This window comes from Nerophis lumbriciformis, linkage group LG17, assembly GCF_033978685.3.
Source record: "Nerophis lumbriciformis linkage group LG17, RoL_Nlum_v2.1, whole genome shotgun sequence".
In the NCBI taxonomy this organism is placed as follows: domain Eukaryota; kingdom Metazoa; phylum Chordata; class Actinopteri; order Syngnathiformes; family Syngnathidae; genus Nerophis; species Nerophis lumbriciformis.
Genome location: NC_084564.2, coordinates 31,414,412 through 31,440,549, shown reverse-complemented (window position 1 = coordinate 31,440,549; position 26,138 = coordinate 31,414,412). Strand labels below are relative to the sequence as shown.

The 26,138-nt window shown below is 38.2% G+C and overlaps 1 protein-coding gene across 3 annotated transcripts in view; it reads left to right on the top strand.

Annotated features, from left to right (window-relative positions):
* Positions 1–26,138, top strand: part of col26a1 (collagen, type XXVI, alpha 1) — a 99,133-nt gene that overhangs the window by 50,978 nt on the left and 22,017 nt on the right. For 2 of the 3 annotated variants that reach the window (XM_061973076.2, XM_061973075.2), the window contains exons 7-8: positions 8,936–9,037; positions 16,811–16,945. In XM_061973076.2, coding sequence (XP_061829060.1) covers positions 8,936–9,037; positions 16,811–16,945 — 237 coding nt within the window. The remainder of the gene's footprint in view (positions 1–8,935; positions 9,038–16,810; positions 16,946–26,138) is intronic. The other variant, XM_061973074.2, reaches the window with a different exon arrangement.

The following is a 26,138-nucleotide window of genomic DNA, read 5'->3' as shown; positions in this document are numbered from 1 at the left end:
AAAAAGAAACCACAGTACGCTATAGGCAACATTAACCAGGAGATGGCAACAGACAAACATAGATCACTCTATTACATCCCTCCCCTTTTAGAAATGTAGAAGTTACTCAATAGAAATAAACAACCCAACCACAAAATGCAGCAGCTCAATAAGAAGACAAAAAGTGCAAAAACAATAATGTTCGTGTTGGAGGAGTTGTGAATGAATGAAATATGAAATCTGTGCTGCAGTCTGTAGGTGTATCTAATGTTGTGGCCCTGCAGTCATTCACAACTCCTCCAACACGAATATTATTGTTTTTGCACTTTTTGGCTTATTAAATAACTTCTTTAAATAGATTCAATCTTGCACGTGGAAAGTTTAAGTGTGGGCTTTAGTTGATATAACACTCCCGTCAGGGGGTGCATTCTACGGCAGGGGTGCAGGAGGCGGGATTACTGCCAGCCTCAGCCAGTGCGTCTTTTGCAGGCCTTTTATGATCGCTCAGCACAAGAAATACGTTACACACATACAGTTGTTGACAAAATACACTGTACATTATATACCTCAGCTAACTAAACTATGGAAATGTATAATATAATTCATATAGCAATACGGTCTCACTGCACAGCAGGCCAGCAGTTAGCCGAGTCCGCAATCCATGGTGAGGCACAACTGAGTGACGTACCTCAACTGGCTGCTGATCACCGCACCGTCTCTACTCAGTATTTGAACGGCAAATGTGAAAATTCAGCGATTTTGAATAAAAATAATCTAAAACTGGTGAAGTTAAATGGAAAATAACTTTATAGTATAATCACTGGACACATTTAACAATTTAATTTTTTTTTTTTCTTTTTACATTTTTTTTCTTTTCCATGATGGCAGGTGAGGCGGGCCTCACCTGCCTCTAGTGACTGCACGTCACTGGTGATGTCATATGCTGTATGTATACTTTTGACCCAGCAGATTTGCTCACATTTTCAGTAGACCTATAATAAATTCATAACAGAAGCAAACTTCATGAATGTTTTTTTGTGACCAACAAGTATGTGCTCCAATCACTCTATCACAAAAAAATAAGAGTTGTAGAAATGATTGGAAACTCAAGACAGCCATGACATGATGTTCTTTACAAGTGTATGTACACTTTGGACCACCACTGTATTTCAGTTCTGGTGAAACCCCCTCATCACTTCCTTCTCCCCCTCATATAACGCTGAACCCGCAGTATGTCTCCTCTGACACGCAGCGTCAGACAGACAAGTAATAACAATGTTTTTGCAATCTTTTGACATTGTTTGGTGCAAAAATAACCGCAACATTAGCGCTGCTGAAAACACTTTGCAGCTACCGGTCCGAGGTTTTGTAAAGAAAACAGAAAAATAAGTAAAGCCTTGTGTTGTTGACAAACGGTTGTCATTTTCCATGTTTAATGAAGGGAGAGAGGAAGTGCGTTTCAATGTTTGAATTTCAATACTTTGAGAATTTCCTGAAAAAATGGTAACAATATATTTTTTTATTTTCATCAAAAATCTTTGCTCAATCAGTAAAAAAAGAACAAAAATGATTTAAAATCAAGCCATGCCCAAATTGGATTTAGTAGTTAGTGTCAAAATCCCCGAGCTATCCATTCTGACAGGAGAGTTAACAGGCAGGCAAATATTTTTATTTTAAATAATACGCTTTTGCCGTACGACAAATTAGACAAGTTTACTAGTTTTGTTTCAGTTATTTATAATTTGTTGTTTATTATTGTGGCGTTGCTTATGTGTCAACTACGTCATAAACTGTGAGGGAAAACATGCCTGCAATATACTTCATTTTTTATTCAATTTGATGATTTGAGTTTGTATTTGTATTTTTTATTTACTTCCCCTGGGCTCAATCCTAAGAAAGCATGATATTTGTTTTCATTGTTATGCCGATGACATACCAATTTATTTTCCGTTAAAGAGAAATCATGCCTCTTCAATGCAGCCACTACTTGCTTGTCTTAATGATATCAAGGCCTGGATGGCCCTAAATTTCTTAAACTTCAATGAAAAGAAGACAGAAGTACAAATATGAGTTGGGAAATTGTGTTAGATGTAAATATAAACGGAATACAATGATTTGCAAATCCTTTTCAAACCATATTCAGTTGAATGCACTACAAAGACAAGATATTTGATGTTCAAACTCACAAACTTCATTTTTTTGTTGCAAATAATAATTAACTTAGAATTTCATGGCTGCAACACGTGCCAAAGTAGTTGGGAAAGGGCATGTTCACCACTGTGTTACATGGCTTTTCCTTTTAACAACACTCAGTAAACGTTTGGGAACTGAGGAGACACATTTTTGAAGCTTCTCAGGTGGAATTCTTTCCCATTCTTGCTTGATGTACAGCTTAAGTTGTTCAACAGTCCGGGGGTCTCCGTTGTGGTATTTTAAGCTTCATATTGCACCACACATTTTCAATGGAAGACAGGTCTGGACTACAGGCAGGCCAGTCTAGTACATGCACTCTTTTACTATAAAGCCACACTGTTGTAACACGTGGCTTGGCATTGTCTTGCTGAAATAAGCAGGGGCGTCCATGATAATGTTGCTTAGATGGCAACATATGTTGCTCCAAAACCTGTATGTACCTTTCAGCATTAATGGCGCCTTCACAGATGTGTACGTTACCCATGTCTTGGGCACTAATACACCCCCATACCATCACACATGCTGGCTTTTACACTTTGCGCCTATAACAATCCGGATGGTTCTTTTCCTCTTTGGTCCGCAGGACACGACGTCCACAGTTTCCAAAAACAATTTGAAATGTGGACTCGTCAGACCACAGAACACTTTTCCACTTTGTATCAGTCCATCTTAGATGAGCTCAGGCCCAGCGAAGCCGACGGCGTTTCTGGGTGTTGTTGATAAACGGTTTTCGCCTTGCATAGGAGAGTTTTAACTTGCACTTACAGATGTAGCGACCAACTGTAGTTAATGACAGTGGGTTTCTGAAGTGTTCCTGAGCCCATGTGGTGATATCCTTTACACACTGATGTCGCTTGTTGATGCAGTACAGCCTGAGGGATCCAAGGTCACGGGCTTAGCTGCTTACGTGCAGTGATTTCTCCAGATTCTCTGAACCCTGTGATGATATTACGGACCGTAGATGGTGAAATCCCTAAATTCCTTGCAATAGCTGGTTGAGAAAGGTTTTTCTTAAACTGTTCAACAATTTGCTCAAGCATTTGTTGACAAAGTGGTGACCCTCGCCCCATCCTTGTTTGTGAATGACTGAGCATTTCATGGAATCTACTTTTATACCCAATCATGGCACCCACCTGTTCCCAATTTGCCTGCACACCTGTGGGATGTTCCAAATAAGTGTTTGATGAGCATTCCTCAACTTTATCAGTATTGCCACCTTTCCCAACTTCTTTGTCACGTGTTGCTGGCATCAAATTCTAAAGTTAATGATTATTTGCAACAACAAAAAAATGTTTATCAGTTTGAACATCAAATATGTTGTCTTTGTAGCATATTCAACTGAATATGGGTTGAAAATGATTTGCAAATCATTGTATTCTGTTTATATTTACATTTAACACAATTTCCCAACTCATATGGAAACGGGGTTTGTAATAGTGTTTGGACCTAGTGGTACCTGTGAGCTCCCTCCCTGTTGTATTGACAGTGATTTTAAATTAGACCGTCAGATTGGCACAGTGGTGAAAGCTAGCTTTTTTTTTATTTACGTCAGCTGGCCAAGGTTAAAAACCTTCTTTCAAGGCAACAGTTTGAGACAGTAATCCATGCCTTTATCACATCTCGGCTGGATTACTGTAACTTTTTGTATTTTGGAATTAATCAATCCTCATCTCACGTCTGCAGCTCGTCCAAAATGCAGCTGCCCAACTTTTAACAAACACAAGAAAAAGAGAGCACATTACTCCTATTTTAGCCTCCCTCCACTGGCTGCCGGTGTCTTTTAGAGTCCATTTTAAAATTATCTTACTCGTTTTTAAATCCTTACGTCATGGGTGTCAAACTCTGGCCCGCGGGCCAAATTTGGCTTGCCGTGTAATTTCACTTGGCCCGTGAGGTGATATCAAATTAACACTAGAGCTGGCCCGCCGATTATATACACCGCTAATTCTCATACTTGCCAAACCTCCCGGGAGATTCCTAAATTTCAGTGCCCCTCCCGAGAATTGTAACGTCCCCCTTTCATCCAGTCCAACGAGTGCTGGCTCAGTTACATAATATGTGCGGCTTTGGCACGCTCACAGAAGTGAATGCCATGCATACTTGATCAACAGCGATACAGGTTACACTGAGGATGCTAGTATAAAAACCTTTAACATTGTTAGAAATATACGCCACACTGTGAATCCACACCAAATAAGAATGACAAACACATTTAGGGAGAACATCCGCACAGTAACACAACATAAACACAACAGAACAAATACCCAGAACCCTTTGCAGCACTAAGTCTTCCGGGACGCTACAAGGTGTGTGTGTTGGGGTGGAGGGGGGGCGGGGGGGTGGGGGGGGGGGGGGGGGGGCGGGGTTTGGAGGTAGCGGGGGTATATATTGTAGCGTCCCGGAAGAGTTAGTGCTGCAAAGGGTTCTGGGTATTTGTTCTGTTGTGTTTATGTTGTGTTACTGTGCGGATGTTCTCCCAAAATGTGTTTGTCATTTTTGTTTGGTGTGGATTCACAGTGTGGCGTATATTTCTAACAGTGTTAAAGTTGCTTATACGGCCACTCTCAGTGTAAACTGTATCGCTGTTGATGAAGTATGCTTTGTATTTACGTGTGTGTGCGTACAGAAGCCGCTCATATCTTGTGACTGGGCGGGCACGTTGTTAGAAGGGATGAAAAGCGGACGTGACGTCAACTCGTAGAGGACATTAAAAGCAGTGCCTGTAAGGCACGCCCCCAAGACTGTGGAATACGAGATATAATGACTGATGAACACCTTCGTTCGATAATGAAGGTTGCCTCAGCTCAAAGCCTGAGCCCCGACATTAATGAATTAGCATCCAAAAAAAGATGGCAGGTATCTGGCTTGGTCACATCAGATTAGATCAGTGTGTTGCAAACTGAGCCGTTTAAAGTCCTGAATGGTTGGTTTATTCATTATTTTATTTTCAAATTTATTAGCCTGTGGAAAAAGTTAATGTTGATATTTACCTCAGAAGGCTGCAAATAGAAAAGAGGCATTACATTTTTATTTAAATTGTATTTGATATGCCATTGATATTTTTTAATTATTATTAGTATTATTATTTGAAACTCGATTTTGCATGTCACTATAAAGTTATATAAGCCTTGCTTGTTCAATATTCAATGCAAAACTTGTTTGGGTCCCTATTAAAAGGTTAGTTTGTTCAGCCTTGGCCCGCGGCTTTGTTCAGTTTTAAATTTTGGCCCACTCTGTATTTGAGTTTGACACCCCTGCCTTACGTGGTCTTGCCCCACCGTACCTCTCTGAGCTGCTCCACCCCTATGCCCCCACCCGGTCCCTCAGATCAGCTGATCCTGGAGGTACCCAAATCAAAGCGCAAGCTCAGAAGGGACAGAGCCTTCTCTGTTGCGGGTCCCAAACTCTGGAACGATCTCCCTCTCCATGTGAGACAGGCCCCTTTGGCTATTTTTAAGACCCTTCTTAAAACCCATTTTATTCTCTGGCTTTTAACCCAGCATGAGACTTTAAACTGTTTTTAACTTTTTTTTTAACTGTTTTTACCTTTTTAACTGCTTTTTATCTAACAAATTGATTTTAGGGTCATTAATTGTAAGTGTATCTTGTGTTTTTTATGTTGATTTAATAAAAAAAATAAAAAATAAAAAAACGATACCGATAATCAAAAAAACGATACCGATAATTTCCGATATTACATTTTAACGCATTTATCGACATCTCTAGTTATTAATGTGCAATTTTGAGATGGAAGCGCTTGAAAGAAAAGAAAACTCCTTCCTGCACAGTGAGGTTTTTGACATAATGGATGTGAATAACAAAAAGCTGTAATAACATTAAAACCAAAATAGGCTTCAGCCACTCCCGCAACCTCGAGAGGGACAAGCAGTATAAAATTGATGGATGGATAGCCAATTAAATATTTTGACAGCACAAATATTTGGGAGAAGTTTGGAGAGATTTGGACAGGGAGGGGGGCTGTGCGACATCACTGGTCAGCACAAACAAACATTTTGATGACACTAACCAGCACAAACCAACAGAAGTCCTATTTGAATATTTCCCATGACAAAGGGGGCTTGTTTCACTCTAAGTGCCAAATGTGCTGTTTAGTGCCTTTTAGGGTTGTACGGTATTAGTATAGTACCGCGATACTAATTAATCATAGTCGGTACTATACCTCCTCTGAAATGTACCGTCATCACGTGGTGGCATTGCTGGTTTTACGAGCAGAGGAGCATGTTCGGCAGCGCATACACACAGAGTACTCACAAGCAGACACAGTGTGTAGACAGAAAAGGGAGAACGGACACATTTTGGATAAAAGTGAAGTTATATCACTGAAACACCCTCAGGAAGAGGTGCTTTAAGACATGGCTAGCTAGTTAGCAGGTAACATCCATCCGCAGTGTTTTAGCTACTTCTAAATCACTAATCCTTGTCTCCATGGCGACAAATAAAGTAAGTTTCTTACAAGTATCATTATCACTGCAGGACGAGGAATAGCTAAACATGCTTCACTACACACCGTAGGAGGATACAATAGCTCACTAGCGTCACAATGTAAACAAATGCCATGGGTGAATCTACACCTGACATCCACTGTAATGATACCAAGTACAGGCACATATCTAGTCGATACTACTATGATTACATTAATATATTTTTTAGCATCACAAAATATTTTTTTTAATTTATGTTATATAAAGTCAGTAAATATGTCTCTGGACACATGAGGACTTTGAATATGACCAATGTATGATCCTGTAACTACTCTGTATCGGATCAATACCTAAATGTGTGGTATCATCCAAAACTAATGTAAAGTATCAAAAAAGAGAAGAATAAGTGATTATTACATTTTAACAGAAGTGTAGATAGAACATGTTAAAAGAGAAACTAAGCCGATATTAACAGTAAATGAACAAGTAGATTAATAATACATTTTCTACCGCTTGTCCTTAATAATGTAGACAAAATAATAGGTAAATAAATGACACAATATGTTACTGCATATGTCAGCAGACTAATTAAGAGACTTTGTTTGTTTACTTACTACTAAAAGACAAGTTGTCTAGTATGTTCACTATTTTATTTAAGGACAAAATTGCAATAAGAAACTAAGATTTTCTGTTAAAATAAAGACAATAGTGCCATTTTTTGTGGTCTCCTATATTTACAAAAGTATCAAAATACATTTTGGTACCGGTATCAAAATATTGGTATGGGGGCAACCCTGGTGTCTTCCATGTTTCATTCTGCATCCTGTCACCACATGAATCAAGTGTCCATTTGTTCATGCACGACAACACCACTACTTGAAGAAAAGGCATCAAAATTTCTTAGACTTGTAGGTGAACATACAGTATGAGCCTAGTTTGAGAATCCCTGAATTATGACAGGTTTGTTCAATCAATCAATCTTTATTTATATAGCCCTAAATCACAAGTGTCTCAAAGGGCTGCACAAGCCACAACGACATCCTCGGTACAAAGCCCACATACGGGCAAGGAAAAACTCACCCCAGTGGGACGTCGATGTGAATGACTATGAGAAACCTTGGAGAGGACCGCATATGTGGGTAACCCCCCCCCCCTCTAGGGGAGACCGAAAGCAATGGATGTCGAGTGGGTCTGACATAATATTGTGAGAGTCCAGTCCATAGTGGATCCAACATAATAGTAAGAGTCCAGTCCATAGTGGGGCCAGCAGGACACCATCCCGAGCGGAGACGGGTCAGCAGCGCAGAGATGTTCCCAGCCGATGCACAGGCGAGCGGTCCACCCCGGGTCCCGACTCTGGACAGCCAGCACTTCATCCATGGCCACCGGACCTGTGCCCCCCCCCCCTCAAGGAAAAGGGGAGCAGAGGAGAAAAGAAAAGAAACGGCAGATCAACTGGTCTAACAGGGGGGCTATTTAAAGGCTAGAGTATACAAATGAGTTTTAAGATGGGACTTAAATGCTTCTACTGAGGTAGCATCTCTAATTGTTACCGGGAGGGCATTCCATAGTACTGGAGCCCGAATAGAAAACGCTCTATAGCCCGCAGACTTTTTTTGGGCTCTGGGAATCACTAATAAGCCGGAGTTCTTTGAACGCAGATTTCTTGCCGGGACATATGGTACAATGCAATCGACAAGATAGGACGTAGCTAGACCGTGTAGTATTTTATACGTAAGTAGTAAAACCTTAAAGTCACATCTTAAGTGCACAGGAAGCCAGTGCAGGTGAGCCAGTATAGGCGTAATATGATCAAACTTTCTTGTTCTTGTCAAAAGTCTAGCAGCCGCATTTTGTACCAACTGTAATTTTTTAATGCTAGACATAGGGAGACCCGAAAATAATACGTTACAGTAGTCGAGACGAGACGTAACGAACGCATGAATAATGATCTCAGCGTCGCTAGTGGATAAAATAGAACGAATTTTAGCGATATTACGGAGATGAAAGAAGGCCGTTTTAGTAACACTCTTAATGTGTGACTCAAACGAGAGAGTTGGGTCGAAGATAATACCCAGATTCTTTACTGATTCGCCTTGTGTAATTGTTTGGTTGTCAAATGTTAAGGTGGTATTATTAAATAAATGTCGGTGTTTAGCAGGACCGATAATCAGCATTTCCGTTTTCTTGGCGTTGAGTTGCAAGAAGTTAGCGGACATCCATTGTTTAATTTCATTAAGACACGCCTCCAGCTGACTACAATCCGTTTATTTAAATTGTTACACTTGTTTATAATGACTAACATGTTATTTGTGGGTTAGCAGGAGGAAGAGGCCCTCAAGGCCCTATTGGACCACCAGGACCTCCTGGCACAACCGGGCCTGCAGGTCTACCTGGTGTACCAGGCTTTTCTGGACCCATCGGTAAGATATTCTTCATTATTTTTGTCTAGTTTGATCACCTGCTACAAACCATTCAAACATTGTCTCTATTCAGTTAACTACAGAGTCTCCTTTACATTTTATTTCTAGAAATGTCCCTAGTTTTAGTCTCCTATGTGGTCTGCAAAAACTCTAAACTGTCTCTAACTAGAGACAAAAATGCTGAAGTCATCAAGTTAGACCAGGGGTCGGCAACCCAAAATGTTGAAAGAGCCATACAGGACCAAAAAATACAATTAAAAAAAAAATCTCTCTGGAGCCTCCAACAAATAAAAGCTTTGTATAAGTGTTAATAATGAAGGCAACACATGACGTAAGTGTCTATATTAGCTATATTAGCCTACTATCAAAATGACTTTAAAAGTCTTATATAAGTGTTATAATGAAGGCAACACATGATGTAAGTATCTATATTAGCTATATTAGCCTACTATCAAAATGACTTTAAAAGTCTTATGTAAGTGTTATAATGAAGGCAACACATGACGTAACTGTCTATATTAGCTATATTAGCCTACTATCAAAATGACTTTAAAAGTCTTATATAAGTGTTATAATGAAGGCAACACATGATGTAAGTGTCTATATTAGCTATATTAGCCTACTATCAAAATGTCTTTAAAAAGTCTTATATAAGTGTTATAATGAAGGCAACACATGACGTAAGTGTCTATATTAGCTACATTAGCCTACTATCAAAATGACTTTAAAAGTCTTATATAAGTGTTATAATGAAGGCAACACATGATGTAAGTGTCTATAATAGCTATATTAGCCTACTATCAAAATGACTTTAAAAGTCTTATATAAGTGTTATAATGAAGGCAACACATGATGTAAGTGTCCATATTAGCTATATTAGCCTACTATCAAAATGACTTTAAAAGTCTTATATAAGTGTTATAATGAAGGCAACACGTGACGTAAGTGTCTATATTAGCTATATTAGCCTACTATCAAAATGACTTTAAAAGTCTTATATAAGTGTTATAATGAAGCAACACATGACGTAAGTGTCTATATTAGCTATATTAGCCTACTATCAAAATGACTTTAAAAGTCTTTTATAAGTGTTATAATGAAGGCAACACATGACGTAAGTGTCTATATTAGCTATATTAGCCTACTATCAAAATGACTTTAAAAGTCTTATATAAGTGTTATAATGAAGGCAACACATGACGTAAGTGTCTATATTAGCCTACTATCAAAATTACTTTAAAAAGTCTTATAAGTGTTATAATGAAGGCAACACATGACGTAAGTGTCTATATTAGCCTACTATCAAAATGACTTTAAAAAGTCTTATATAAGTGTTATAATGAAGGCAACACATGACGTAAGTGGCTATATTAGCCTACTATCAAAATGACTATGTGTCACAGGCTGACGCAAATCTTTGTTGACAGTAATCTACACATTTTTACAACATTGGAAAACATTAGAAACAGAGGCTTCTCAGAGGATGAGATAACTCCTGGCATAGAATGGCCAAAGGTATAGATGTGTGTCTCCAAAATAAAGGAAATGGCAGGCTGTCGTCTTCTAATGGATTTATTACCATCTTTGCAAGCTGTGTAACGTTTGCTGTGGTCTGGAACAACATGGCACACAAACAACTATCAGAAATGCAGCCAATATCACATACATATAATGTGTCATGAGACATGCAAATATTAATTAAATACACAGAGGACATAAGTCAAGTACATGCTCAGTGGCCTTGTGGTTAGAGTGTCTGCCCTGAGATCGGTAGGTCGAGTCATACCAAAGACTATAAAAATTACCTCACTCAGCATCAAGGGTTGGAATTGGGGGTTAAATCACCAAAATGATTCCCGAGCGCGGCCACCGCTGCTGCTCACTGCTCCCCTCACCTCCCAGGGGGTGGAACAAGGGGGATGAGTCAAATGCAGAGGGTAATTTCATCACACCTAGTGTGTGTGTGACTATCAGTGGTACTTTAACTTTAACTTTTAAAGGAAATTAAATAATCTGAAATATACCTACAAACGTGGCACAATGATGCAATATGTACAACAGCTAGTCTCGATAGCATGTTAGCATTGATTAGCTTGCAGTCATGCAGTGACCAAAAATGCCTGATTAGCACTCCAACAAGTCAATAACATCAACAAAGCTCACCTTTGTGCATTCATGCACAGTATAAAAAGTTTGGTGGACAAAATGAGACAAAGGAGTGGCATAACACGCGTCTTTCTGTGGCAGCGTCGTAGAAAGTTGTCCTCGTAATCAAACTACGGTGTGTTCAAAGAAATGAGGACAAAACGGCGCTCGCCAAATACTTTCACCAGTGAAACATGTTTAATAGAAACAGTGGGATGTCTAACAGTTAGGAAGGTTTGTGTCATGTTTGTCCTTCTAAAGAAACCAAATTAAAACAAAAAATGGTATGCATTTTTGGAAAAAAAAGCTCCAGGGAGCCACTAGGTCGGTGCTAAAGAGCAGCTGGTTGCTGACCCCCTGAGTTAGGCGTTAGTGTAGACAACCTCCTGATGCTATTTAGTACGTCCACAAGATGGCAGTAGCAGCATTCGAAGTAGTCAGCATTTACCTCTGCCTGCACTTTAAAATGTTGGTTCAAATGTTCAAAAAAAGACAATTTGACATGTGTTTCATAGTATTTCTGCATCGTGTATGTCAAAAATCCAATAAACAAATGTTTAAAAAAAAATTTTTTACAACAGCCTCTTGCATATTTCACTTGCTGTTGTTGTCAATCAACTCATGGGCAGTATTAATGCTGGCTCAGCAGTTTGTTTCTCACCGCTATTACAACATCGGTTCTGTTGCTACTGTGTTGTACATATACTTATAGTATATAATAAATACATACATATACAGTACAGTACAGGCCAAAAGTTTGGACACACCTTCTCATTTCAATGCATTTTCTTTATTTTCCTGACTATTTACATTGTTAATTTAGTTATTTATTTATTCGGTCAGTGGTCAACAAAAAAACAAAACAGTTTTACATTAACAAACAGTCGTACATTCATAAATTGACAAGTTTACAGACCGAAAGGGTTTAGGCTGAAGTTCAGCACTTATTTGGCCTAACCCTATAAACAATGTCACATACAAGATGAGCGTCATAGAAATATGAAATTTCCTTTACACAACATATTATAAATACACTTTGTACACAACATAAACACTGTTCAATTATGTACACAGTAAAGACACGTGAACTATTCCTTGTAGATTGTAGATTGTCACTGAAGGCATCAAAACTATGACACCTGTGAAGTGAAAACCATTTCAGGACCTCTTGAAGCTCGTGGAGAGAATGCCAAGAGTGTGCAAAACAGAAATTAGAGCAAAGGGTGGCTATTTTGAAGAAACTAGAATATAAAACATGTTTTCAGTCATTTCCAGTGTTGGGTTAGTTACTGAAAACCAGTTACTAGTTACTTTATTTCAAAAGTAACTCAGTTTCTAACTCAGTTACTTACACCAAAAAGTATTGCGTTACTGTGAAAAGTAACTATTTAGTTACTTCTTTTTTTCTTCTTTTTTTTTTTAAAGCCCCCATTAATGCCCTTTTAGCTTTCATTTCAGTACTGTTATTGCACTGGAGAATAATACAATCTGTTGATCAACTTGACATGCATTTGCATCACTGAACTCTGCTAAGCAATGTGGTCTACATACAACACACAAAGACAAAGATATGTTTCAAAGGGCCAATTTATTCAGGCCAGAACAAATTGACAAAACTATTTTAAATAGCTGCAACATAACGTACATAAGTGACAAACAGCATAATAACAACATAGCTGTAAACCAAGGAAGTACTTTAACTTTAACTTTACATACACAAAGCCTAACCAGGCGTTTTTTTCTCTCAAGGAATTCTGAAATAAAATCATGTCTGAAGCCCAGAACACTCTACGCATTTCCTCAGTTTTAGTTTAGAGATAAGGAAATATTGGCCTGGCCCACTAGGATCCCTCTTTATGTTTGTGGACTTTATAGTCTATACATTTAGAGTGATGTGCTAATCAAACACTCTAGAAGTCTAGAATGAAAGAGTATATAAGAGAATTAGGTCTGCAACAACTAATCGATTAAAATCAATTATAAAAATAGTTGGCGATTAATTTAGTCATGTATGCTATGCGCATGCGCAGAGGCTACGTTTTTTTTTTTTTTTTTTTAACCTTTATTTATAAACTGCAACATTTACAAACAGCTGAGAAACAATAATCAATATATTAGGGGTGTAACGGTACGTGTATTTGTATCGAACCGTTTCGGTACGGGGGTTTCGTTTCGGTGCAGAAGTGTACCGAACGAGTTTCCACACGAACATATTGAGTAGCGTACTGCACGTTGTGTAAACAATACTCAAAATGCCGGACATTTGAGGCATTTATGAAACTCCGCCCTGACAGCCCCACAAAAGATGACATGTCCGGTGAAAAGAGGACGTATGGTCAGTCTATACGTAGCCCGTTAGCTGCTAGCATGTTAGTAAAAGAGGACTAGCAGCGATCGGTTTCACCGGACGTGAAACCGATCTAGCAGCGACCGGGCTAGGTCCTGACCATACGTCCTCTTTTCACCGGACATGTCCTCTTTTACGGGGCTGTCAGGGCGGAGTTTCTTAAATGCCTCAAATGTCCGGCATTTTGAGTTAGGGTTGCGTGTATTTTCAATGTACGTTCAGGGTTAAGAATGTTAAAAACACAACAAATTGTGCGCGCAGCAGCATTCGTGAGGGAGGGGGAGAGACAGAGAGAGTGAGAGAGTTATGATAAACGTGATAAATGCGTCGCCAGGCTCTGCTTTTTATCCATAGACTTATCAGATTTAATTTTTTATTATCTATAACAGGGGTGTCAAAAGTGTGCATTTTTGTAACATTTTCCTTGTTTTATTTGGCAAGTTGAAAGAACATGGCGCCAGTATGCTGTTTTTCCCCCCCAATAAAATACTGGAAAGGATAGAAATGTAGTTTGTCTCTTTTATCCGATTATTAATCGATTAATCGAAGTAATAATCGACAGATTAATCGATTATCAAATTAATCGTTAGTTGCAGCCCTAAAGAGAATTGACAGAGTGTGTGTACTATAATTCATAATAACATTGATTTTGATTCAATATTATGTTTTGAGCAATGACAGTTTGAAAGAAAAAAAACAGCTTTGTTTTATTTGTCAACATTGCAACTTTTTCTAAATTACATTTCACCTTTAAGCTTTTTTATTTCACTTTTGTTATGTTTTTGTTTATTTTAATAGTATTTTTAGAATGTGCTGTGGACCTTTAAAACATTAGCTGTGGGCCGCAAATGGCCTCCGGGGGACACTTTTGACACCCCTGCTATAGATAATAAAAAATTTAATATGATAAATCTATCGATAAAAAGCTGAGCCTGGCGACAACTCTCTCGTTCTCTCTGTCTCCGCCCCTCTCTCACGAATGCTGCTGCCCGCACACCCCTGCCCTCCTCCCTCCCCACACCCAGACACACACACAGCTTGCCTCTTCCTTGTGACACAAGAGATTCAGAAGGACGACACCGCAGCGCTGCAATAAAACACACTCACGGTTTCTAGCCGATACTGCAGTAACGCATTATGTAGTAACGGTAACCAACGTTCCCTCTAAGGTGCGCGCCTGCGCAATTGCGCACTGCTCACGCGTCCTCTGCGCACAGCAAATTAATGCCGCGCAGAAAATCAAAAATCCCATCGGAACTTCAAACAAAATAAACACTTTACAGTTTATTTTGTATGATTTTGCAATGCAACTCTGTGAGTCACAGGTGACAACAAGAGTGGCCCCAATGAATAAAACAATCTTTGTCAACACAGTTCAATTATCGTCTGTCGAGACACTTTACGGACAGGAATTCCATCAATCACTTTATTGAGCAAAACTGTTTGTAACCACACCAAAAACATGAGTAAAAAAACTTTTATCTCTAAAAACTGGTAATTTTCTGCCATACAAACCAGGCTTAAACCAACGTTGTCATCCGTCATATCAACAGAAGCCGCTCGCTCTGTCTCACCAACACACGCACTCATAGCACTTAGCCAGTGCTGCGTTTATGGCCACACAAAAAGTCGGACAACCCCAACGCCACACAATGTGTAAATGCCAGGTTGTAACACTCTGACTCCTCAATCAGATGTGTGCTTATTTTACTGCCATTTATTAAGAATGTTAATCTAAGGATATTATTCATGAAATATTGTCACTAGATTTCATAAATGCTAATAAAAAGATGTATTTTGCAGATGGAAAGTTACAGGAACTAAATGTAATCTCTGAAAGGGGTAACATTTCTTTTAAAGGCAGGACCTGCAGCCAGACATACAATACTAACACATAGGTCGTGAAAAACATGTTTTTTTGTCATTGTAAGAGGGCAAAATCACATATATCAGAAAATGATTTTAATAAAACATTTAAATTGTTATGATGTCAGGTTTGGGACAGGTGTGACGCTGGTGTGGCGACAGTGTGCACGTGTCTGATGTTGCTCACATGTGCTCCACTGAATGCTCAGGGGGTTTGTGCGTTTGCTCACACAGATGAAAAATTAGAGGTAACATTGACGGTAACTGAGTTACTGAATATAAAAAATAACGCGTTAGATTACTAGTTACCGCCGAAACTAACGGCGTTACAGTAACGCGTTACTTTGTAACGTGTTAGTCCCAACACTGCTCATTTCACCTTTTTTTGTGAAGTACATTGTCAGGCTTGGACGAAGGAAGGGACTCAGATGCAGAGATGGGAATCTAAATAAAGCTTTTATTTTGAAAACTCTTTAACCTCCAGAGCAGAGTAAATTCAAATACTATGAATCACAAAAACAGACAGCGAAAAAAGGTTCTAAAAAGAGAAAAAAACGAAAATCACTCCAAAAGGAGGAAATACAAAAATAAAGACAAATTATAATTAGCACCGTATCTGCTATCAAAAACTTTAACAAAAAACGCTCCAACAGGAGGAAGAAAATAATGACTATAAAAATTACTACTCTAATCTTATTCTAATAAATGTAAACAAAAAATCACTCAAAAACTTTGAGGAAAGATCATTAGGAAAAAATCACAACTCACCACTGCGGTTGAAAAAAGGCTATATAACAAAAGTCGTTCTGAGGGAGGAGAAAAAGTTAACTCAAAATTACAGCGTGGGAATTTCTGGATACAAGGATGTAGACGTGGGACGAGGCAAGGCATGGACATGAACATGAACATGAACATGGATGCTAGACAGGCACGAAAGCTCGAGACAATCTGGCACAGAACAAGGGGAGGCATGGGCTTATATGGAACATGAGGGTAATGGGAAACAGGTGGAAACAATCAAGGGTCAGGAATGACGTCAGACTTGTGACACAAGAGGAAGGACCCGTGATCTGAAACAAGAGGAGTTGCTTTTGAAAATAAAACATGCAAATCACAAGACAGAAAAAACCAAGACAAGACTTCCCTCACCGTGGTGTGACATACATAATTCCACATGTGTTCATTCATAGTTTTGATGTGGCAATCTACAATGTAAATAGTCATGAAAATAAAGATTGAATGAGGGGAAGGTGTGTCCAAACTTTTGGCCTGTACTGTAATACATTGTGACTTTTTCCTTTCCATTTTCTCATGCACTCCAAATAATTATTATACAAAGTTATTATTCCAAATACAGCCATGTCCTGTCCTGTTTCATTAAAGTGAATCTTGTATTTATTGTTTCTGGTGTTCAGGACCGAAAGGGGACAGGGGTCTGCCTGGTGAAATGGGTCTGCGTGGCCCACCTGGTCCTCCAGGGCCCCCCGCTGTTCCTTCCAGGTCATCTACCGTGCAAATGAGGGGTGATGTGTTCCAAGTGGATCATCAAGGTGAGCAGGGACGACAGGTGCTGAGCACATGAGGATTTAGATTTGAGCGAATTTGAAAGGATGCCAAGGTCTATTGACACATTCCATCCATGTGATTCAACGGCTTTAAACGCACACACTTACCATCCTATCCTGCTTTTCTCTCACGGTTTTACCCTCAGTAATAAAAAATGGAACTGTATGCTTGTGAGCTACCGGTCGATGGTGGCATAAAAAAAAATAGACCTAAAAAATTAGCGATCATTAATCTTCACTAAGACGTCACTTTGGTCACTTGATTGACATTCAGGGCACCCGAGGGTCTTGTGAGATGACGCTTGTCAGGTTCAAACACCGATGACATCTATTAAACAGACAAGAAGCAAGGAATTAAACAGAGACAGGATTCAATTTAGCGCAATGAGGAGAGCGCGTACACCTGTACTCTTGTGCAGTGTCGTCCCACGCTCTGACGAAAGGATTGCACGCCTCTTTTATTTGGACTTTCCCTGATTACATGGCAACAGCTGTTTCTAAGGGGAGAGGGGGTCGTAAACAGCCGTCGCCCTTGGTCACAAAACAGTTCAAAGGAAAGATGGCTGGACTTTGCGTCAGGTCCTGCTTCCTCTCTGCTTTGTAGATCTCGGGTCAAGACAAGATCTTCCTGTGGATCACAATAGATCAAAGATCATCATACACAGTGGAGTTTTACAAGCCTTTTGCTTGGTAAGATCAAAGACAGCTTTTGTCTGCTCGCCGGGAACTCATGGAAACACAACGTTTTGTGATAACTTAGATACAATTATTCTGACAACAATGGCTGCTGTCAGATCATTAAGAAAAAACGACCGACAGGAAGGCGAGAAACACTTTTTATTTCAACAGACTCTCGCGCCGTACCTGCCGTCAGAACTCTAAAGACAGTTCCTGTCTTCACAGTAAAAGCCCTGCTTCATCCTGCCCGCGCTAACAAAATAAGAGTCCCAGAAAGCCAGTGTGCACAAGTAACGGAGTTTGCCGCCAATGTATTTCTTGTAAAGTGTATAAAAAGGAGTATGGAAGCTGGACAAACAAAAAGCAAGCACTTTCATGTGGTATTGGACAGAAATTAGGACTTTTTTTCTCCTCCATTTGAAAAAGTGGAGGTTATCATCACTACTGTCTGATTCCAATCTATGCAAGTCATCACAATCATACCAACCTATATTCTTGTCTTCATGAAAGAAAGGAATGTTAAACATGCTTGTATTATCATTAAACACCTTTAACTTGTTAACCTCTCTTCCATAAATAAATGAATATAAAAGATATGTATGAATGAGGTAGATCCCCTCTACTTGGTACATTGGAAAGTAGCTGGCCTGCAGAAAAAGTGTGTGCACCCCTGGTTTAGGAAGTACAATGCAGCTGTTTAAGTATTTATACTTAGCAAAGTATCTTTAGCATTTAGCAAAGGGAGTTTGCATCTTTACTGGAGAAGTGCTGGCCTGGATTGACTTTAATAGTTCCCTGGTGTTTTGCTGACGTAGCCATGCTGCACTTTACAGACCACCAACAACAATGCAGCTGAAGGCCACATTTAAAATCCAACAGGAGGTTCAAATTGTGCAAGGCAGACCCCTCACAAGAGTAAAGTGAACTTATAAAGTGGAACTAGTTGCTTTCAGAATCATTTCCCCCATAGAACGTATGGTAATAGTGTTCCAGTGTGCTAGTGGCTAGCATGTTGTTGGCCACCAGTCCAGGGTGTACTCTGCCTATAACCCAGACCTGGGCAAATTAAGGCCCGGGGGCCACATGCGGTAAGCTTTTCCATCTGGCCCGCCGGACATTCCCAAATCATTATTTTAGATTTTTATGATGGAATGTGTAGCTGCCATTATGATGTGCAGTGATGTTTTCTAAAAGTCTTGAACTATACAAAGTATTTCAATGATTGGAATCTAATGAGTTACTATGGTCATCTAATTAGCAACTATGGTCATATAATTAGTTGCTATGATAATCTAAATAGTTACTATGGTCGTCTAATTAGTTACTATGGTCATCTAATGAGTTACTACCGTCATCTAATGAGTTACTATGGTCATCTAATTAGTTACTATGGTCATCTAGTTAGTTACTATGGCCATCTAATTAGTTACTATGGTCATTTAATTAGTTGCTATGATAATCTAATTAGTTACTATGGTCATCTAATTAGTTACTATGGTCATCTAATGATATTACTATGGTCATCTAATGAGTTGTATGGTCATCTAATTAGTTACTATGGTCATTTAATTAGTTACTATGGTCATCTAATGAGTTACTATGGTCATCTAATTAGTTACTATGGTCATCTAATGAGTTGTATGGTCATCTAATTAGTTACTATGGTCATTTAATTAGTTACTATGGTCATCTAATGAGTTACTATGGTCATCTAATTAGTTACTATGGTCATCTAATTAGTAACTATGGTCATTTAATTAGTTGCTATGATAATCTAATTAGTTACTATGGTCATCTAATGAGTTACTATGGTCATTTAATTAGTTGCTATGATAATCTAATTAGTTACTATGGTCATCTAATGAGTTACTATGGTCATTTAATTAGTTGCTATGATAATCTAATTAGTTACTATGGTCATCTAATGAGTTACTATGGTCATGTAATAAGTTGCTATGGTCATTTAATTAGTTACTATGGTCATCTAATGCATTACTATGGCCATCTAATGAGTTGCTATGGTCATCTAATTAGTTACTATGGTCATCTAATGAGTTACTATGGTCATCTAATGCGTTACTATGGCCATCTAATGCATTATTATGGCCATCTAATGAGTTGCTACGGTCATTAATGAGTTACTATGGTCATCTAATTAGTTACTATGGTCATATAATTAGTTACTATGGTAATGTTGGTCACAGCAGCTCAGACGAGGTACCAAGCAGTGTGGGTGGGGAGCGTTTCTACAGAGTGTTTCCAGAGCCTGAAATGTGGGTGTCAGGGACAGATGTGGAAGGAGATTTTTACAACAAAGTTGTAAAGCTTAGAGATATATCACATACATCAGATTGTAGGTGGGGTTTTTTTTCCCATAGTGTTCATATTTCACTGTGTTTGTTGCATTTTTGTTGCGTTTCGCTTCATTGTAAGATATGTCAATCAAGAGGGGGTGTGACGTTCATATGTTGTTCAGTGTTTTATCCTTCATAGTTAATTTTGTAAATCCCACACTCTTATTTTCATGTACATTCTGGGTGTCTCATTCAGTAAAAAAAAATTAAATTCCATTCCGTTTTTTAAGGCGGTCTGTCATAACGTTTTTAGCATTCAATCAGACATTATTGTGAAGTTTTGTATTAGTGCTCCTAAAAATAGATATACATTTTTTCCTCTAAATTTGGCCCCCGAGTCAAAATAATTGCCTGGGCCTGCTCTAACCCAAAATCAGCTCGGATTGGCTCCAATGAGGACAAGCAGAATATGATACTACTGGGATCTCCTCTACTCCCCAAAACACAGATTTTTTTATTTTGACCACAACTTGTGGTGTTTACTTTCTCACCATCAAAGCAGAAATCTACAAAGAAATGTTGGCTTTTATATAACTGAAGTTATATCTGGTTTTGAAGTATACTTAGCCTTTTAATGCACCTTGCTTCTTCTAATCATAATTGCATTATTTTGCCATTTTGTACTGAGCAGCCAGAACAGAGACTTGTTGCAATACAATGTGTTGAAGTGGGAGACAAGTTCAGTTTCTTACAGACCAGTCCTTTTCTTGTCCTTCACTGGCACCCACACTGGAAAAGCCCAAAAAAGCAAAACACTTCTTTTAGATGAAGGATGACCAGACATTTCCATGTTGGCCACATGCAAAAAAAAAATATATAAGAACACTTTGATACATTTTGTACATTAAAAGCTAAAACCAATGGAAGGGATGGTTCCAGGTTTGAATCCCTCTTCTCCATCCCTTTGGGATAAAGACACTTTACCCCGTTTGCCTTCAGTGCAGCCCACACTACTATATACAGTCGTGGTCAAAAGTTTACATACACTTGTAAAGAACATCATGTCATGGCTGTCTTGAGTTTCCAATAATTTCTACAACTCTTATTTTTTTTGTGATAGAGTGATTGGAGCACATACTTGTTGGTCACAAAAAATATTCATGAAGTTTGGTTCTTTTATGAATTTATTATGGGTCTACTGAAAATGTGAGCAAATCTGCTGGGTCAAAAGTATACATACAGCAATGTTAATATTTGCTTACATGTCCCTTGGCAAGTTTCACTGCAATAAGGCGCTTTCGGTAGCCATCCACAAGCTTCTGCTTGAATTTTTGACCACAAAATTGGTGCAGTTCAGATAAATGTGTTGCTTTTCTGACATGGACTTGTTTCTTCAGCATTGTCCACATGTTTAAGTCAGGACTTTGGGAAGGCCATTCTAAAACCTTTATTCTAGCCTGATTTAGCCATTCCTTTACCACTTTTGATGTGTGTCTGGGGTAGGGATGTCCCGATCCGATATTTGGATTGGATCGGCTGCCGATATTTGCCAAAAATTGCGTATCGGCAAGGCATGGGAAAATGCCAATCCAGATCCAGTTTAAAAAAAACCTCCGGTCCGTGTTTTCCAACGCACCGATTTAAATAATACATTCCACTTTTCTGCTGCTCCATAATTTCCGTTCCGCATTTTCCAGCACACCTTCAACACATCCACAGGTCTATGGATTCTCACGCAGTTGCTTTTAGCTGCTGGCATTACACGACAGGCTCTTCTCACTCTTTCCTGTGTCTCCCTCTCACAGACAGCAAGTGCACCTTCTTACACACGTCACATACTGTCACGACATACGTCACATACTGTCACGTCATACGTCACATACGTATACGTCCTCCCCGCGCAGAGAGGTAGCAGCATGGCTAACGTTAGCTGTGATGCTAGCGCAGCCGTGCGAGCAACGCTCCCTCTAAGGTGCTCGCCTGTGCAATTGCGCACTGTTTAAGCGTCCTCTGCGCATAGCAAATCTATGCCACGCACAAAATCAAATAAAAAAATAAGCACATAACAATTTTCGACACACGGACACGACAGAGAAAACAGTTTTCGTCATCATTGTTCAAATATTGTGACGTCTGTCGAGACGCTTATCTCCATTCGGTGCCACACGTCCACACCATCAAAATGCAGAGGCAAAAATTTCCACATCAACACCGTATGAAAAAATTTGTGATTTTTTTAGTTGTGATTTCCTTCTCTGCATGAAAGTTTAAAAGTAGCATATATTAATGCAGTATGAAGAAGAATGTTTTAATGTAGACATGCAAGCCTTGAAAGAACATTTTGAAAATCAAGACTACATTTCCTGCAAATGGGTGCATTTCTACCCTATATTTTAACTTTAGATTTATTCTCATATCAAACTCTTTTGGCTGTCTTTTTGACACTTACATCCGGCGCCCCCCTCCACACCCTGGATTATAAATAATGTAAATAATTCAATGTGATTATCTTGTGTGATGACTGTATTATGATGATAGTATATATCTGATAGTATATATCTGTATCATGAATCAATTTACGTGGACCCCGACTTAAACAAGTTGAAAAACTTATTCGGGTGTTACCATTTAGTGGTCAATTGTACGGAATATGTACTTCACTGTGCAACCTACTAATAAAAGTCTCAATCAATCAATCAAAACACATAGAATCATCATACTGCTGTGATTATATGCATCAAGTGTTCGATCAAGGCTAAGGCAAAATATCGAGATATATATTGTGTATCGCAATATGGCCTTAAAATATCGCAATATTAAAAAAAGGCCATATCGCCCAGCCCTAGTTCAATGATGCCATTTCTGTTTGTCATGTATAATTTTGTCTATTTTGTGTTTATCCTTGAATAAACAGGTCAGTTTCTTGTTACCAACCATTGTGTATTATTCAAACTCCCCTAATTCAGCTGGCTAGTTGTTATCAAGAGTACTAAAACCCTTTTCAACATGATTCTGACAACTAAGTAGGCTAAATAACTTTAAACTTTAATACATGCTCGGATAGGCCAGTATCGGTCAGTATCGGTATCGGATCGGAAATGCAAAAACAATATCGGTATCGGATCGGAAGTGCAAAAACCTGGATCAGGACATCCCTAGTCTGGGGTCATTGTCCTGTTGGAACACCCAACTGCGCCCAAGACCCAACATCCGGGCTGATGATTTTAGCTTGTCCTGAAGAATTTGGAGGTAATACTCCTTTTTCATTGTCTAATTTACTCTCTGAAAAGCACCAGTTCCATTGGCAGCAAAACAGGCCCAGAGCATAATACTACCACCACCATGCTTGACGGTAGGGATGGTGTTCCTGGGATTAAAGGCCTCACCTTTTCTCCTCCAAACATATTGCTGGGTATTGTGGCCAAACAGCTCAATTTTGTTTCAAAGCGACTTGTCGAGTGTGTACCCCACCTTTCAGCTCCAGCACCCCCTGAAAGTGACAAGCGGTAGAAAAATAAATATATATATATATAGATACCCGGTAGATAGATAGATGGATAGATAGTACTTAATTGATTCTTTCAGGAGAGTTCCCTCAGGAAAATTAAAAATTCCAGCAGCAGTGTACAGAATTGAGATCGAATTTAAAAAGTAAAAAGTAAATACTGAGGGTATAAATGGAAACTAAATAGAAAAATATTACAATAGAATAAAAATAAAAAGCAACAATGAGAATACAAATATAACAGTAAAATAAGAATATAACAAGAGAAACTAGGCAGTAGTGACCATATACACCATATACATAGACATATATATATGACACATATATATATGTGTGTGTGTGTGTGTGTGTGTGTGTGTGTGTGTGTGTGTGTGTGTGTGTGTGTGTGTGTGTGTGTGTGTGTGTGTGTGTGTGTGTGTGTGTGTGTGTGTGTATGTATGTGTGTGTGTGTATATATATGTGTGTGTGTGTGTGTGTGTGCGTGTGTGCGTGTATATATATATATATATATATATATATATATATATATATATATATATATATATATATATATATACACAGGTATATGTATATATATACAGTATATACAGTACAGGCCAAAAGTTTATACACACCTTCTCCTAATTCAATGTGTTTTCTTTATTTTCATGACTATTTACATTGTAGATTGTCACATCAAAACTATGAATGAACACATGTGGAGTTATGTACTTAACCAAAAAAGGTGAAACAACTGAAAACATGGTTTATATTATAGTTTCTTCAAAATAGCCACCATTTGCTCTGATTACTTGTTCGCACACTCTTGGCATTCTCTCCATGAGCTTCAAGAGGTCGTCACCTGAAATGGTTTTCACTTCACAGGTGTGCCTTATCAGGGTTGATTAGTGGAATTTCTTGCTTTACCAATGGGGTTGGGACCATCAGTTGTGTTGTGAATAAGAAGGTGTGTCCAAACATTTGGCCTGTACTGTATGTTTGACTCTCTGCTTAGAATTATAAAAAAATAACCACATTTTATCCACAATAACACATTCTGTATGTGCACGGCAAATTATTTGCCACTTACCATGATATGACGTTTTATTTCTAGAAATTTTCCTAGTTTTAAGAGCTGTTTAATTTTTTTTCCGCCATTGACTTTACTCGTCTGTTGTAGTTTAAAAATGGTCTAATTGAGAAAATAGCTATTCAAATAGGATATTTAGATTTTCCACACATAGAAATTTCACAATGCTTCATTTAAAAATTGCAAATTGAATAATGCTTGTTTTCAGAATAAAATATAGAAATCTTGCTAACACTTTAGTATGGGGAACATATTCACCATTAATTAGTTGCTTATTAAAGTAGCAAATACTTAATTTAGAGTTATTTGGACACGAGGGGAACATATAAGGGTTAGGGTTACTAATGTTATGTTCCTTTTGCCTGTGCATGTACTGTAAATGTATAATGTATTTATATTATTCACATGTGAATAATGCTGTATAATAGACTGTATTTGTTATTCACATGTTAATAATGCTGTATAATAGACTGTATTTATATTATTCACATGTGAATAATGCTGTATAATAGACTGTATTTATGTTATTCACATGTGAATAATGCTGTATAATAGACTGTATTTATATTATTCACGTGTGAATAATGCTGTATAATAGACTGTATTTATGTTATTCACATGTGAATAATGCTGTATAATAGACTGTATTTATATTATTCACATGTGAATAATGCTGTATAATAGACTGTATTTATATTACTCACATGTGAATAATGCTGTATAAATTATACAGCATTATTCACATGTGAATAATATAAATACAGTCTATTATACAGTATAATAGACTGTATTTATATTATTCACATGTGAATAATGCTGTATAATAGACTGTATTTATATTATTCACATGTGAATAATGCTGTATAATGGAATGTATTTATATTATTCAAATGTGAATAATGCTGTATAATAGACTGTATCTATATTATTCACATGTGAATAATGCTGTATAATAGACTGTATTTATATTACTCACATGTGAATAATGCTGTATAAATTATACAGAATTATTCACATGTGAATAATATAAATACAGTCTATTATACAGTATAATAGACTGTATTTATATTATTCACATGTGAATAATGCTGTATAATAGACTGTATTTATATTATTCACATGTGAATAATGCTGTATAATGGAATGTATTTATATTAATCAAATGTGAATAATGCTATATAATAGACTGTATTTATATTACTCACATGTGAATAATTCTGTATAATAGACTGTATTTATATTATTCACATGTGAATAATGCTGTGTAATAGACTGTATTTATATTATTCACATGTGAATAATGCTGTATAATGGAATGTATTTATATTATTCAAATGTGTGTGTGCTCATGCACAGGGTGCGTGTGATGCGTCAGTGCGTTAGATTTGTGGCAGAAGTGCTTGTAGTTAGTGCATGCTGCATGCTGCCCCTGCTTGCTACTCTCTGCTTACAGCTATCGCCGCCAGCTAGCCCCTGGGTGGGTGAAAAGAGGAGCCGAGTGCGTAAGCCTCCTCCTGCTGGTACAAAGCCTCTCCACCACCAAGACCCCTGTGGTGCCTCCTCGTGGCCACACACGGTAAACTGCGTCTTTGCGGACACAGGCTAAACTGTAGGGGATCTCGGAGCAGCAGT